The sequence below is a fragment of the Centruroides sculpturatus genome, unplaced genomic scaffold, assembly GCF_000671375.1.
Source record: "Centruroides sculpturatus isolate CEXI.00-Female unplaced genomic scaffold, Cexi_2.0 scaffold266, whole genome shotgun sequence".
Classification (NCBI taxonomy): domain Eukaryota; kingdom Metazoa; phylum Arthropoda; class Arachnida; order Scorpiones; family Buthidae; genus Centruroides; species Centruroides sculpturatus.
The window spans coordinates 660,384-671,725 of NW_019384421.1; the positions used below are offsets into that span (position 1 = coordinate 660,384).

Genomic DNA, 11,342 nt, shown 5'->3' on the forward strand with positions numbered 1-11,342 from the left:
AGCACCTTTTGCTGTTATTACTTGGCTAAATAAATTTAATTTTTCTCTTGTTAGTTTTATCTCGTTGATATTCAATAACAATTTGGAATGGCTATTGTATATGATATTTACTGTTTCATGCACAAATCGTGAAAGTTCATTTTTTGATCTCCCCAACAAAACAGAAATATCATCAAATCTATTAAGATAAACTAATCTTCGTAATAAAATACATAATGCATCAATTCCAAGTGAACGTGATCCATTTTCACAAATGATTACAAATGGAAGGCGTAAAGCAGAATGCAGATGAAAAATCGCTTCTTAAAAATACGTTAATATTAAAAATTTTATAAGTATTATTCCTTTTTTAAGTATTTACTTTAATTTATAAATATATCACTCACCGAAAAGAAAACAAGCAATCAGAATCAGTCATTTTATTTAAATTTATTCTTGCTTTTGTCACAGGTAAATCTTTAGTGATATGATATAATAAAATGGCTTCTTCATCTCTATCATACTGATCCAACAATACTAATACCTCATCACTAGACTACAAATATAATTTTAATTAAATGCTTAATGTGCGAAAATAAAAAAAAAAGAAAAAGTGAACACAGCCTTTGAGTTTCCGTGGTCACTTCACATTACATTAAAAATATTGAATAATTTTTGAATTAAAATCGTCTGTTTCTTTACAATGTTATTCATAAATGCTTAAATAATCGTTACTTTAATAAAAATAAATCATAATTTTAATCCAAACACAAAAAAAAAAATGTAGACGTTTAAACCGATCGTGTACTCACCTAACTACACGTAGCAAACGCCATCATCGACGGTCCAGAACTGCCGGATGGCGGCGCTCACCCGTTAGCTGTACACGTTTTGGGCTAAATACGTGCGCCTCAACCTCTCTAGTATATAATCAGTTCAATCATGTGATTAAAATGATGTGACATTATTCAGTTGAATATGATAAATTAACGCATGTGATTAAAACTTATCAACTTTTCAGTTGATAGGATAATGATAAATTACCTATGACGAAAAGCTTTCAACGAGCACAAAGTTTATTTCTTTTTAAAAGCAGATCCAGCTTTGTGAGTTTTGTTCGAAATACGATCTTCAAATGATGTGGAAAATAGTCCTCTCTACCATATTTATTTTTAAATTAGTTCAATCCCTAGATATTCCGAATGATGATGTGTTTAATTATAATTCAATCAACCAACTGAACAATTTACAGAAGGAATTGCTGAGGGTAATATCGACAATACCAGAATTCGCCGTAGTATCTCCCTCTTTATATAATTCAAGACTTTTTAAAGGAAACAAAACCCATCACATTGTTGATTTTAATAAGTGGATTTCGAACGTAACAACTGAAAATGTACTCGAAAATAATACAACAGATATGCATAATTATGATTTTAAAGATATGAAGTTACTCGCAGCTAACCGGACAGGAAATAAATGTAACATGGATTTAATTTATTTGATGTTTAGTTTTTCTAAGGATGCGAGATTACAAAGTAAGTGAGACTTTTATTGATATGTTTTATTTGTAATCGTTGAAGATTTGTTATTGTTATATATCAATTGAATGGAAATTTTATTAGTGTTGGATGCTACTGGAAAGCCTCCTTCTGGATTAAAGAAAGGAAATTTATTATGGCTTGGAGATTTCAAAGAATGTCGAGAAGTAACTGTACCTCTAAAAGTTATTGACAATATGAATTTCGGAAATTTTAAAGGAAAATATTGTTATCTGTCTTCGAGCGCTGCGGATTATAATATGGTATAAACTTAAGGTTAAGTCAAGTTTTCTGTTTTGGTTATAAAAAATGAAATATTTCTAATTACAGATGAATGTAGGTTTAAAGATTGGTATTTGTGTCCCAGATTCATGTAATGAAGAAATATTATCAAATGATCTGAAAGAACTATCTACATTTTTAAGTAAGTTAACAAATTTTATAATGTTTATGATTCAGTCTGAAGTTATTTTTTAATTCCTATCTTCTGTGAGATCTAATCTGTTATCAATTGTGAGCTGAATTTATTTCGAGAACCATAAATTTACTTATCAACTTTTTTAAGTACATCATAATGCTTATTCGTCATCATACTTTTTATAGTTTATATTCCTTGGGTGAAAAAGGTCGTGCCTTTTTTAAATAGTTCACAAATTACTTGTCAAAATTCCACTAAGAAATGGGAAACTGGCGAAATAGTATACATGTGAGTTTGAGTATAAAGTTTTAAAATGTGCTTCAATTTAATGTACTAAACATTAATTAAAATTTACGAACAGGTGTGTGATTTGCATATTTGCTTTTTTCATCGTTACTGGCACAATATGTGATATTATAATTGAAATTAAAAAGTATTTATCGGTTAAGACGGAAAATAAAAGTTTACCCCAGAATTATAATCCAGGAGAATATTACGATGAATCTGAAACAAACAATGAAAATGAATTAGTTATAAACAGCACAACAGTACAGCAAGAAGAGACTGAATCAGGTTATACACGAGAATTATAATCCAGGAGAATATTACGATGAATCTGAAACAAACAATGAAAATGAATTAATTATAAACAGCACAACAGTACAGCAAGAAGAGACTGAATCAGGTTATACACTTAAATATTTTATAAAAATTAATAATATTAAATTTAATATCGTCATTCTGTTTTTTTTNGCTAACCGGACAGGAAATAAATGTAACATGGATTTAATTTATTTGATGTTTAGTTTTTCTAAGGATGCGAGATTACAAAGTAAGTGAGACTTTTATTGATATGTTTTATTTGTAATCGTTGAAGATTTGTTATTGTTATATATCAATTGAATGGAAATTTTATTAGTGTTGGATGCTACTGGAAAGCCTCCTTCTGGATTAAAGAAAGGAAATTTATTATGGCTTGGAGATTTCAAAGAATGTCGAGAAGTAACTGTACCTCTAAAAGTTATTGACAATATGAATTTCGGAAATTTTAAAGGAAAATATTGTTATCTGTCTTCGAGCGCTGCGGATTATAATATGGTATAAACTTAAGGTTAAGTCAAGTTTTCTGTTTTGGTTATAAAAAATGAAATATTTCTAATTACAGATGAATGTAGGTTTAAAGATTGGTATTTGTGTCCCAGATTCATGTAATGAAGAAATATTATCAAATGATCTGAAAGAGCTATCTACATTTTTAAGTAAGTTAACAAATTTTATAATGTTTATGATTCAGTCTGAAGTTATTTTTTAATTCCTATCTTCTGTGAGATCTAATCTGTTATCAATTGTGAGCTGAATTTATTTCGAGAACCATAAATTTACTTATCAACTTTTTGAAGTACGTCACAATGCTTATTCGTTATCATACTTTTTATAGTTTATATTCCTTGGGTGAAAAAGATCGTGCCTTTTTTAAATAGTTCACAAATTACTTGTCAAAATTCCACTAAGAAATGGGAAACTGGCGAAATAGTATACATGTGAGTTTGAGTATAAAGTTTTAAAATGTGCTTCAATTTAATGTACTAAACATTAATTAAAATTTACGAACAGGTGTGTGATTTGCATATTTGCTTTTTTCATCGTTACTGGCACAATATGTGATATTATAATTGAAATTAAAAAGTATTTATCGGTTAAGACGGAAAATAAAAGTTTACCCCAGAATTATAATCCAGGAGAATATTACGATGAATCTGAAACAAACAATGAAAATGAATTAGTTATAAACAGCACAACAGTACAGCAAGAAGAGACTGAATCAGGTTATACACTTAAATATTTTATAAAAATTAATAATATTAAATTTAATATCGTCATTCTGTTTTTTTTTTAATCATTAGCAATCGTAAAATTCTTGATTTGCTTTTCATTATACACTAATGGAGTAAAAATTTTAAGCACCGAAAATACTAGCAGTCAATTACAATGTGTTCACGGAATTCGCTTCTTGAGCATGTGTTGGATTGTTCTGGGTCATACTTTTCTTATGGCTTTAGCTGTTACAGGTAAATATATTATAGGTATATATATTATATAATATATAATATACCTAAAATATATTATATTATATATTTTTTCTTTCAAAAAGAAATTAGCTTATATTTATAAATTATGTTTTATCTTCATAAGAAAATCTAGTCGACTACCTGGATTATGTTAAAAAGTTTTCTGCTCTATTCATAATTCAAGCCACATATTCTGTTGACACCTTCTTTTTGTTAAGGTAGGAAAATCATTCATTTTAAATAAATCAAAATGCTATTATATAATGATAATAGATTAATATAATGATTTTGATCATTTTTTTATCAGCGGGCTTCTGCTATCATATTTATTTCTAAAAAATCATGAAGGAAGTACTAAAAAGTTCAATTGGGTATATTATTATCTTCATCGAATTTGGAGGTAAGTTTTGTTATACTTCTTTCTATAAATATTATGGAATATATTAAAATATAAATCTAATAAGTTTTATATCAAACTGTGATCTTGTATATATAATTTAGGATCATTCATTGCCACTGTTTTGCAAATGTTATTGTAAATAAATCATACAATTAAAATTTTTAATTAAGATATTAAGTTGATTAATTCCAGATTAACTCCTATGTACATGATGCTCTTAGGATTGTACACGACAATTTGGCTGCGTATGGGTAATGGTCCTTTGTGGCCAAAAGAAGCTGATAATGGTAAATGTAAAAACTACTGGTGGCGAAATTTGCTATATATTCAAAATTTGGAAAGTGTATCAGAAATGGTAAATGTATAACAGTTTAGTGTGAAATTGATTTTTATTAAAATTTATTAAAACTGAAGAAAACTTATTATTTATAGTGCATGGCGTGGACGTGGTATTTGGCAAATGACATGCAGTTCTACATCATTAGTCCAATATTCTTGATCCTTTTATGGAAGTAAGACATCAACATTAAATTAAACTTTAAAATAAATTGTGTTAATTTATGTTTGCATTTAATTCGTTTAGATTTCCCGTTATCGGTTTCATAGTGATGTATGTCGCGTTAGGCATTTCTTCAATTACTACGGGAATTCTAGCTACGAACAACAATATAATTTCAATTTATTCGTGGATGGATGCAAATGGTTCAAATGCACCAGATATGAAAACAGTGTAAGTTTATTTTATATTTAATGTCAATTTTTATATTACAAAAACATACCGGTATTTTAATTTGCTAATTTAGATCTGGCAATTTTTTCGATGATATATACGATAAACCTTATTGTCGTATTGGACCTTATTTGATAGGAATTGCCACCGGTTATGCCCTGCATAAAATGAATTACTGCAAAAGTCTTTTGAATAAAGTAAGTCGATGAATTGTTTTTCACGTATACTAAGTGTTCATATATTCAGAAAAATATTCATATTAAAACGATTTTGAATCTTTTTAGATAGTGTTAACAATCGGTTGGATTGTGGCTATTGCTCTCTCTTCAAGCGTTATTTTTGGTATATATCATACTCACATGGGAGTAATTGCTGCTTCAGTCTATAACGCTTTCTCTCGTACAACATGGAGTATAGCAGTTGCCTGGGTGATTTTTGTATGTTTGGCTGGATACGGAGGTAAATTTTGTAAAATAAAAAATTCCTATCTGAAATTATATCACGATATTTAATTTTATTACATAAAGAAGCATATTTTAAAAAATTTTTAGGAGCTGTTAATTCAATTTTATCGTGGAAAGCGTGGATTCCCTTAAGCAGATTAACTTACGCTGCATATCTTGTACATCCGATTGTCATAGCAGGATATTATGGTTCTCTTATTAAACCAATCTATTTTCAGTTGGATTCTATGGTAAGTATGAATGCTGAAATAAGTGCTTTTAATACGTTGATATAAATTTATAGATAAATCGTCTTAATATTAAACAATACTGTATAAATGTTTTAAATTTTAAGGTTACACGACTTTAAAATTAAGAAAAATTCGAGAAAATTTAGCGTCATTTCTAAGTGATAATAAACTTGTTAAATAGATAAATAACGTTGCTGTTAAATAGTTATTCATAACGTTAACAATGTAATAAAATATAATAATATATCAATTATACAGGATGGTAATAAAAGTCTCTCCCGGACAATTATTTGAAAAAATAACGGAACGACGATGATAGATCTTTTGTCGGAATGTGCTAAACAGTGGCGAAAATTCTAATCTCAGTTCCTAATGAAAATGAGCAAACATTATATGTTACAAAGTTATAACATGTGAATAATATTCCGAATTCGAAAAATTCCATATACGAAAATTCCGAAATATCAAATGGGATCTCTGAACAAGCTTTCTAATATGACACGCTTCTTTGCACAACGAATAGCAGTGTATCACTGCACGACACGAATGCAATACAAATCTTTTTAAACTCCACTCTGTGGGAACTAAGAAAATCTTTTCAGCAAACCCATTATGAATTCGGCAAGCCAACAATGGGATAACTGGTGAAGACGGGACCCAGCATATCAGGACGCACTTCGTCCGAAAAATTTCTGGGGTTTTCGACCTGTCCGGATTTTACCCCAAAACCCCTAGTTTTTTTAAAACTCTTTTTGTAGGCATTTAGCGGGTCTCTTTTAGGAAGCGCATTATGGGTTCGACCAGACCCGGCAGACCCATAATGGGGCTGCCGGGTGGTGGATCCTATAGAGTGGTAAGCGAACGCCTTAACCTCTCTGCCGTCCGGAATTTATTTAATGATTTAAAACATCAATATTTATTCAAATATTTATCAAATATTTTAATTTTTAACTTCATGAGAAAATTAGGCCGAAAAATTTTTAAATTAAAATATTCAATTAAATTTCTTTAATTACTAGATTTATATGTTTCAGGTCAAAGAGTCATTTCATCCGAATAAAATGGTCACGCAGTTTGCTATTAAAATAGTTTCTTAAAAATGAATATTTTTAAGATGCCGATTTCTAGGAGTTGTTTACAGGATTACAAAAATTCACAGAACTAAATATAAAAGTCTTTAATCCACGGAAACTATGGTTATTTGGAGCAGAAAATAGTATTTTAGTTGTTGTAGACATGCATTATATTCTTTAAATTCTAGATTTAATTATTGTCTATTTTGAACATTTATTAAGTAATGACATTCGAACGTACAAAACAAACTGTTATGAAATAAATTACATCTGTATAATAGTTCATATTTTACTTTATTTTAAATAACTTTTTGTTACTAAATAATCTGTTTTTGTAATTGTGATAAAGTATATACAGTATTTATTTTCTAATGTTTAACGCACGTAACAATGAAATTTCTTTTCATAGATAACATACTATTTAGGAATTCTAATGTCATCGTATTTGGCTGCTTTTGTTGTATCTGTTGTATTCGAAAGTCCTATGATGGCTCTCGAGAAATTTATTTTAGAAAAAATGAAAAAGGAATAAAAAGAAACAGCCGTTTGTAAAATAAGGATTCTCTTGGTGATCATCTCAATTGAACTTTTCTAGTGACCAAAGGAGAAACATTTGATATTTTCTTGTAAAATAAATTAAAATTTTGTTTGTTGTAAAATTTGAATAAATAAAGAATAGTTTAGTTTAAACAGAATTTCTCTAGCAATTAAAAATAATTTTAGCACTATCACACGGAAATACGTTGGATGCCAATCTTTTAGACGCTTACATGAAATCTGATATTCGAATATGCAGTGCGATAAAATTAGTCGTAGAAATCTATATATATATAAATGAGGATGTTTGTTTGTTTGTTCGTTGTACAATCTTAAGCCATTCGAACAATTGCTATGAAACTTCAAATTCTTTTAACTTAAATCATGTCGTATTTAATATATAGAAATCCAATCAATATTCTATATATAGAATATATATTCTACATTCTATATATATATATATACAGTAGAGCGTCGATTATCCGAATCAATTGGGGACTGGGGTTGTTCGGTAGATCGATGATTCGGATAACCGATTATGTACGAAAAATATATTAATTTATCCCATCTTGACATTTTTCTCCGTTGCGTGTCGCTTCGCGTTAAATTTTCGTCGATGTAAAGCCTAACGAAGACTATTATATCGTTAAAAATTATTTTTTATTTTGTACGAACAAAATAAATATATTGAAAAATATAAAAACAATAAAAATTTATACTTCAGAGTTAATTTAGTATCAAAAACGTGAAATATTTGAGTAGCCCAAGGCATAGCCAAAGATTGCACGCCACAGCACTGGCGAAAATTTAAATTTGCCGACTGGAATTCTTTTGGATGATTGACGTTTCGGATGGTTGACTTTCGGATAATCGACGCTCTACTGTATTTGTTAATCGTTGCTTTTTAGGATTAAAAATAATAAGTCATTTTTAAAAACTTAAAAATATGTAATTTGAATTGATAATTTGATTATCATTAAAATACTACATTTAGATTAAGTGTTTGTATTATCACATTACCAACAATTAATTTCTGGTTATTGAGGGAAACAATTGACTAACTGTTTGATAATTAAATATATTTTTTATTGTTTTACTACGTATCCCAAGTAACAACAGTTAGAAAATGTCGAGAAGAACGGCTCTGAGGCGAATTAAAAGGGAATTGATCAGTATCACAAGAGATCCACCAGCTTATTGTTCGGCGGGACCTATCGACGACAACATGTTTGAATGGCAAGCTACTATAATGGGTCCACCCGATAGTCCATACGAAGGAGGTGTCTTCTTTCTCAAAATTTTCTTCTCCAACAATTACCCGTTTCAACCTCCTGGAATTAAATTTGAAACCAAAATTTATCATCCAAACATCAATATAAATGGCATCATTTGTTTGGATATTTTAGAACGAAATTGGTCTCCAGCGCTGACCATTCCCAAATTGCTACTTTCTATATGTTCGCTTCTTTGCGATCCGAACACCGAAGATCCGTTAGATGAAGAAATCGCCGAATTATACGAGAGAGATAAGGAAAGATACAACAAAAAAGCGAAAGAATGGACTGAGAGATACGCAACGGAACATTGAAAATTATTTTCCATTCGTCGTTTTCATTCTATTTTTCTTCATAACGCAAAAACAGCCTTAAATTTAAAAAAATTTATCATAAATCCGGAAATCTCTACAAAAATACGTTTATTTATGCAAAATTGTAATAATTATATGAATGAATGAGTTAAAATTTGTGCATAAACAAATAAATGACAATTATGCATCAATCTTGTCAATTTTTCTTCTTTTATTAAAAATTAAAACAACATTAAAAAATTATACAAGTGGAGCTTTATGGGCAATAGGGGAGTAGGACAACCCAACCCACCGCTCGCCTCAAGGGCTTCGCCTAATTGTTCCCAATATAGACTACTCGTAACAAAAATTTCGTGGCCATCCCGAGAAAAACCAACAACTTTCCGCACTCCTCTTTCCTAATTACGTTCTTGTTTTCGTAGAATTCATCTTGAACACGAAAAGTGTTTAACACTACTGCAATAGTGATGACTGTTTTATTTCTCCAGCATAACTAGGCAAAGTATTGAAATCGTGTCAAATTCGACCCTCCGCTATTTGAGACCTTTTGTATATAGATACAGATTTTGTCTGTATAGAGGATAGAATGTTTGTCTCTTTCTGTCCTTAGCTTTTTGGTCGATTTGCATCAATTTTTCATACTTATTCTCTGGGACACTGACGAAAATCTACAGGCTGCCACATAAACCTTCTAAACTGGACGTGAATGAGAAACTTCAGTATATGTTCGCATTATAGTGAAATATTATTTGTATGTTCTCAAAATGTATCCAAAAAGAGATTTGAAATCAATTTCTAAGTTATGCATGAAATGGAGTAAAGCTGATAATCTTTTGTGTATCATTCACCCCCTTTGAAAGTTTCTCATTTTGAAATTTTGATAAACTTAATACCTTTTTGTAGTTTCTTCGAAAAACATACGTAATTTCATTACTGTTTCATTATTTGGATGTTTTATTGCTAAAACATGCTTGTCTGTCAATTCAAATTATTTTCAGTGCTGAAATTATAAATATATAAAGAAAATTAAATAGTTTATTTCTTGCTATATCTATAAAATAATGACGTAGATGCCTTTATTAAGAGAAATTTATAAATTAGTTGTTGTAAATAAATTTAAAGGAAAAAGCAATTTAAACTATGTTTATAAGTTTGATAGTATGAAAAAAAATGTATACTATTTGCGAAGTTCCTTCTAATCGTATTAAAATTACTTTAAAAATTGCCAAAACATATTGAATCCGTTATATATTGAATTTAAATTGATCATAACAGAACGGACTATTATTAAAATTTGAAAACATTTATCATCATTTAATGTGAAAACCAATAAGTTTATCTTTCTAGAAGCGTACAGTATTTTGGCACCCATTGCATATAAGTATTCCCTGCTGAAAGAAAGGAAATGTGTCATTCTGCAGTTGATGCTCAGTGCAAAACTCTGCTAAACTTCGCTTTAACTTTTTCATTTCGTCGTATTTTTGTATAATTTTTTAAATGATTTATGCATGCTAGCTTGTTAAATTTGTGTTAAATTTAAATTCTGTTAAAATGCTTTTATAAATGTATTTTTTTCGGGGTGTGGAATGGATTAATCTAAATTACATTATTCCTTGTGGGAAAAATTCGTTCGATATTCGAATAGCCTATGGAACGAAATTTGTTCGAATAACGAGGTATCACTGTATAAGGTCATACAAGTATTATATATACTCGTATGTAGGCTATATCAGCGTTTCTCAAACTTTTTGATCACGCGATCTAGTAATACGGTATATGTATTTGTTTGTATCGGATCCGCGACCCAAATGTTTATAGTCTAATATAAATTTTTTTTAAAAAAAACAGATAAATTGGAGTCACCGTATATTATATAACAAAATTTAAAATGTGCATTATTGAAGATAACTTCCACATGTGAAAAGTAACTTTAAATTTCTAGTAAAAGCGGTTCGGGACATTTTTGATTTGTAACAACAAAAACTAAACTTGAAGTAAGTTATTATTAAAATTTAATTATTAAAAATGACGATTGTAAATTAAACACAGTTTCAAAATTACTCAGGTGTATATTTTACTTTAAAAAATATTACAAGTTTTTTTTAATAAACTTTAATTAAAAGAGAAGGAAATGGGGATATAGAAGGGATCATGTATCATTTCTAAGTAGAGTCGGACTTAATGAAGATTTTACTCGTTATTAGCACTTACATTTTCTTTTCTTTTTTCTTTTTTATAAAGCTTATCTCTACCCTCAAAATTAAGCTTTTTTTCATAATAATAGAGAGGTTGAGGCACAAGGGCAAGTCTTAA

At 29.1% G+C, this 11,342-nt stretch overlaps 2 protein-coding genes across 4 annotated transcripts in view; both read left to right on the forward strand.

The window, feature by feature from the left end:
- LOC111619424 (ubiquitin-conjugating enzyme E2 D1-like) overlaps positions 1-9,210 on the forward strand; it is a 17,956-nt gene extending 8,746 nt beyond the window's left edge. Inside the window, exon 2 of the mRNA XM_023361128.1 lies at positions 8,667-9,210. Within this exon, the coding sequence (XP_023216896.1) occupies positions 8,667-9,029 (363 nt within the window). The 3' untranslated portion in view covers positions 9,030-9,210. The remainder of the gene's footprint in view (positions 1-8,666) is intronic.
- LOC111619422 (nose resistant to fluoxetine protein 6-like) lies at positions 1,044-7,558 on the forward strand. Of its 3 annotated transcripts, XM_023361124.1 has the most exons (16): positions 1,045-1,451; positions 2,705-2,770; positions 2,858-3,036; positions 3,104-3,197; positions 3,377-3,479; positions 3,553-3,764; positions 3,843-4,007; positions 4,132-4,225; positions 4,315-4,407; positions 4,600-4,762; positions 4,840-4,919; positions 4,991-5,137; positions 5,211-5,334; positions 5,422-5,596; positions 5,689-5,831; positions 7,314-7,558. In XM_023361124.1, exons 1-16 carry the CDS (start codon positions 1,115-1,117, stop codon positions 7,434-7,436), a joined length of 2,298 nt encoding a protein of 765 aa, XP_023216892.1. In that variant the 5' UTR covers positions 1,045-1,114; the 3' UTR covers positions 7,437-7,558. The 3 variants fall into 3 exon arrangements, with proteins under 3 accessions (XP_023216893.1, XP_023216892.1, XP_023216891.1); XM_023361125.1 differs by lacking the exons at positions 2,705-2,770; positions 2,858-3,036; positions 3,104-3,197; positions 7,314-7,558 and adding exons at positions 1,605-1,783; positions 1,851-1,944; positions 6,866-7,066 and having other exon boundaries at positions 1,044-1,517; XM_023361123.1 differs by lacking the exons at positions 2,705-2,770; positions 2,858-3,036; positions 3,104-3,197 and adding exons at positions 1,605-1,783; positions 1,851-1,944 and having other exon boundaries at positions 1,045-1,517; positions 7,314-7,557.
- Positions 9,211-11,342: the final 2,132 nt, after the last annotated feature.

What these genes read in the sequence shown, in the direction of transcription:
- LOC111619422 (XM_023361124.1), top strand. Translation starts at nt 1,115, where the DNA reads ATGATGTGGAAAATAGTCCTCTCTACCATATTTATTTTTAAATTAGTT. An exon ending in GCGCTGCGGATTATAATATG is followed by an intron (nt 3,037 to 3,103) that starts GTATAAACTTAA and finishes TTCTAATTACAG; the next exon opens with ATGAATGTAGGTTTAAAGAT. An exon ending in ATTTTCAGTTGGATTCTATG is followed by an intron (nt 5,832 to 7,313) that starts GTAAGTATGAAT and finishes TTCTTTTCATAG; the next exon opens with ATAACATACTATTTAGGAAT.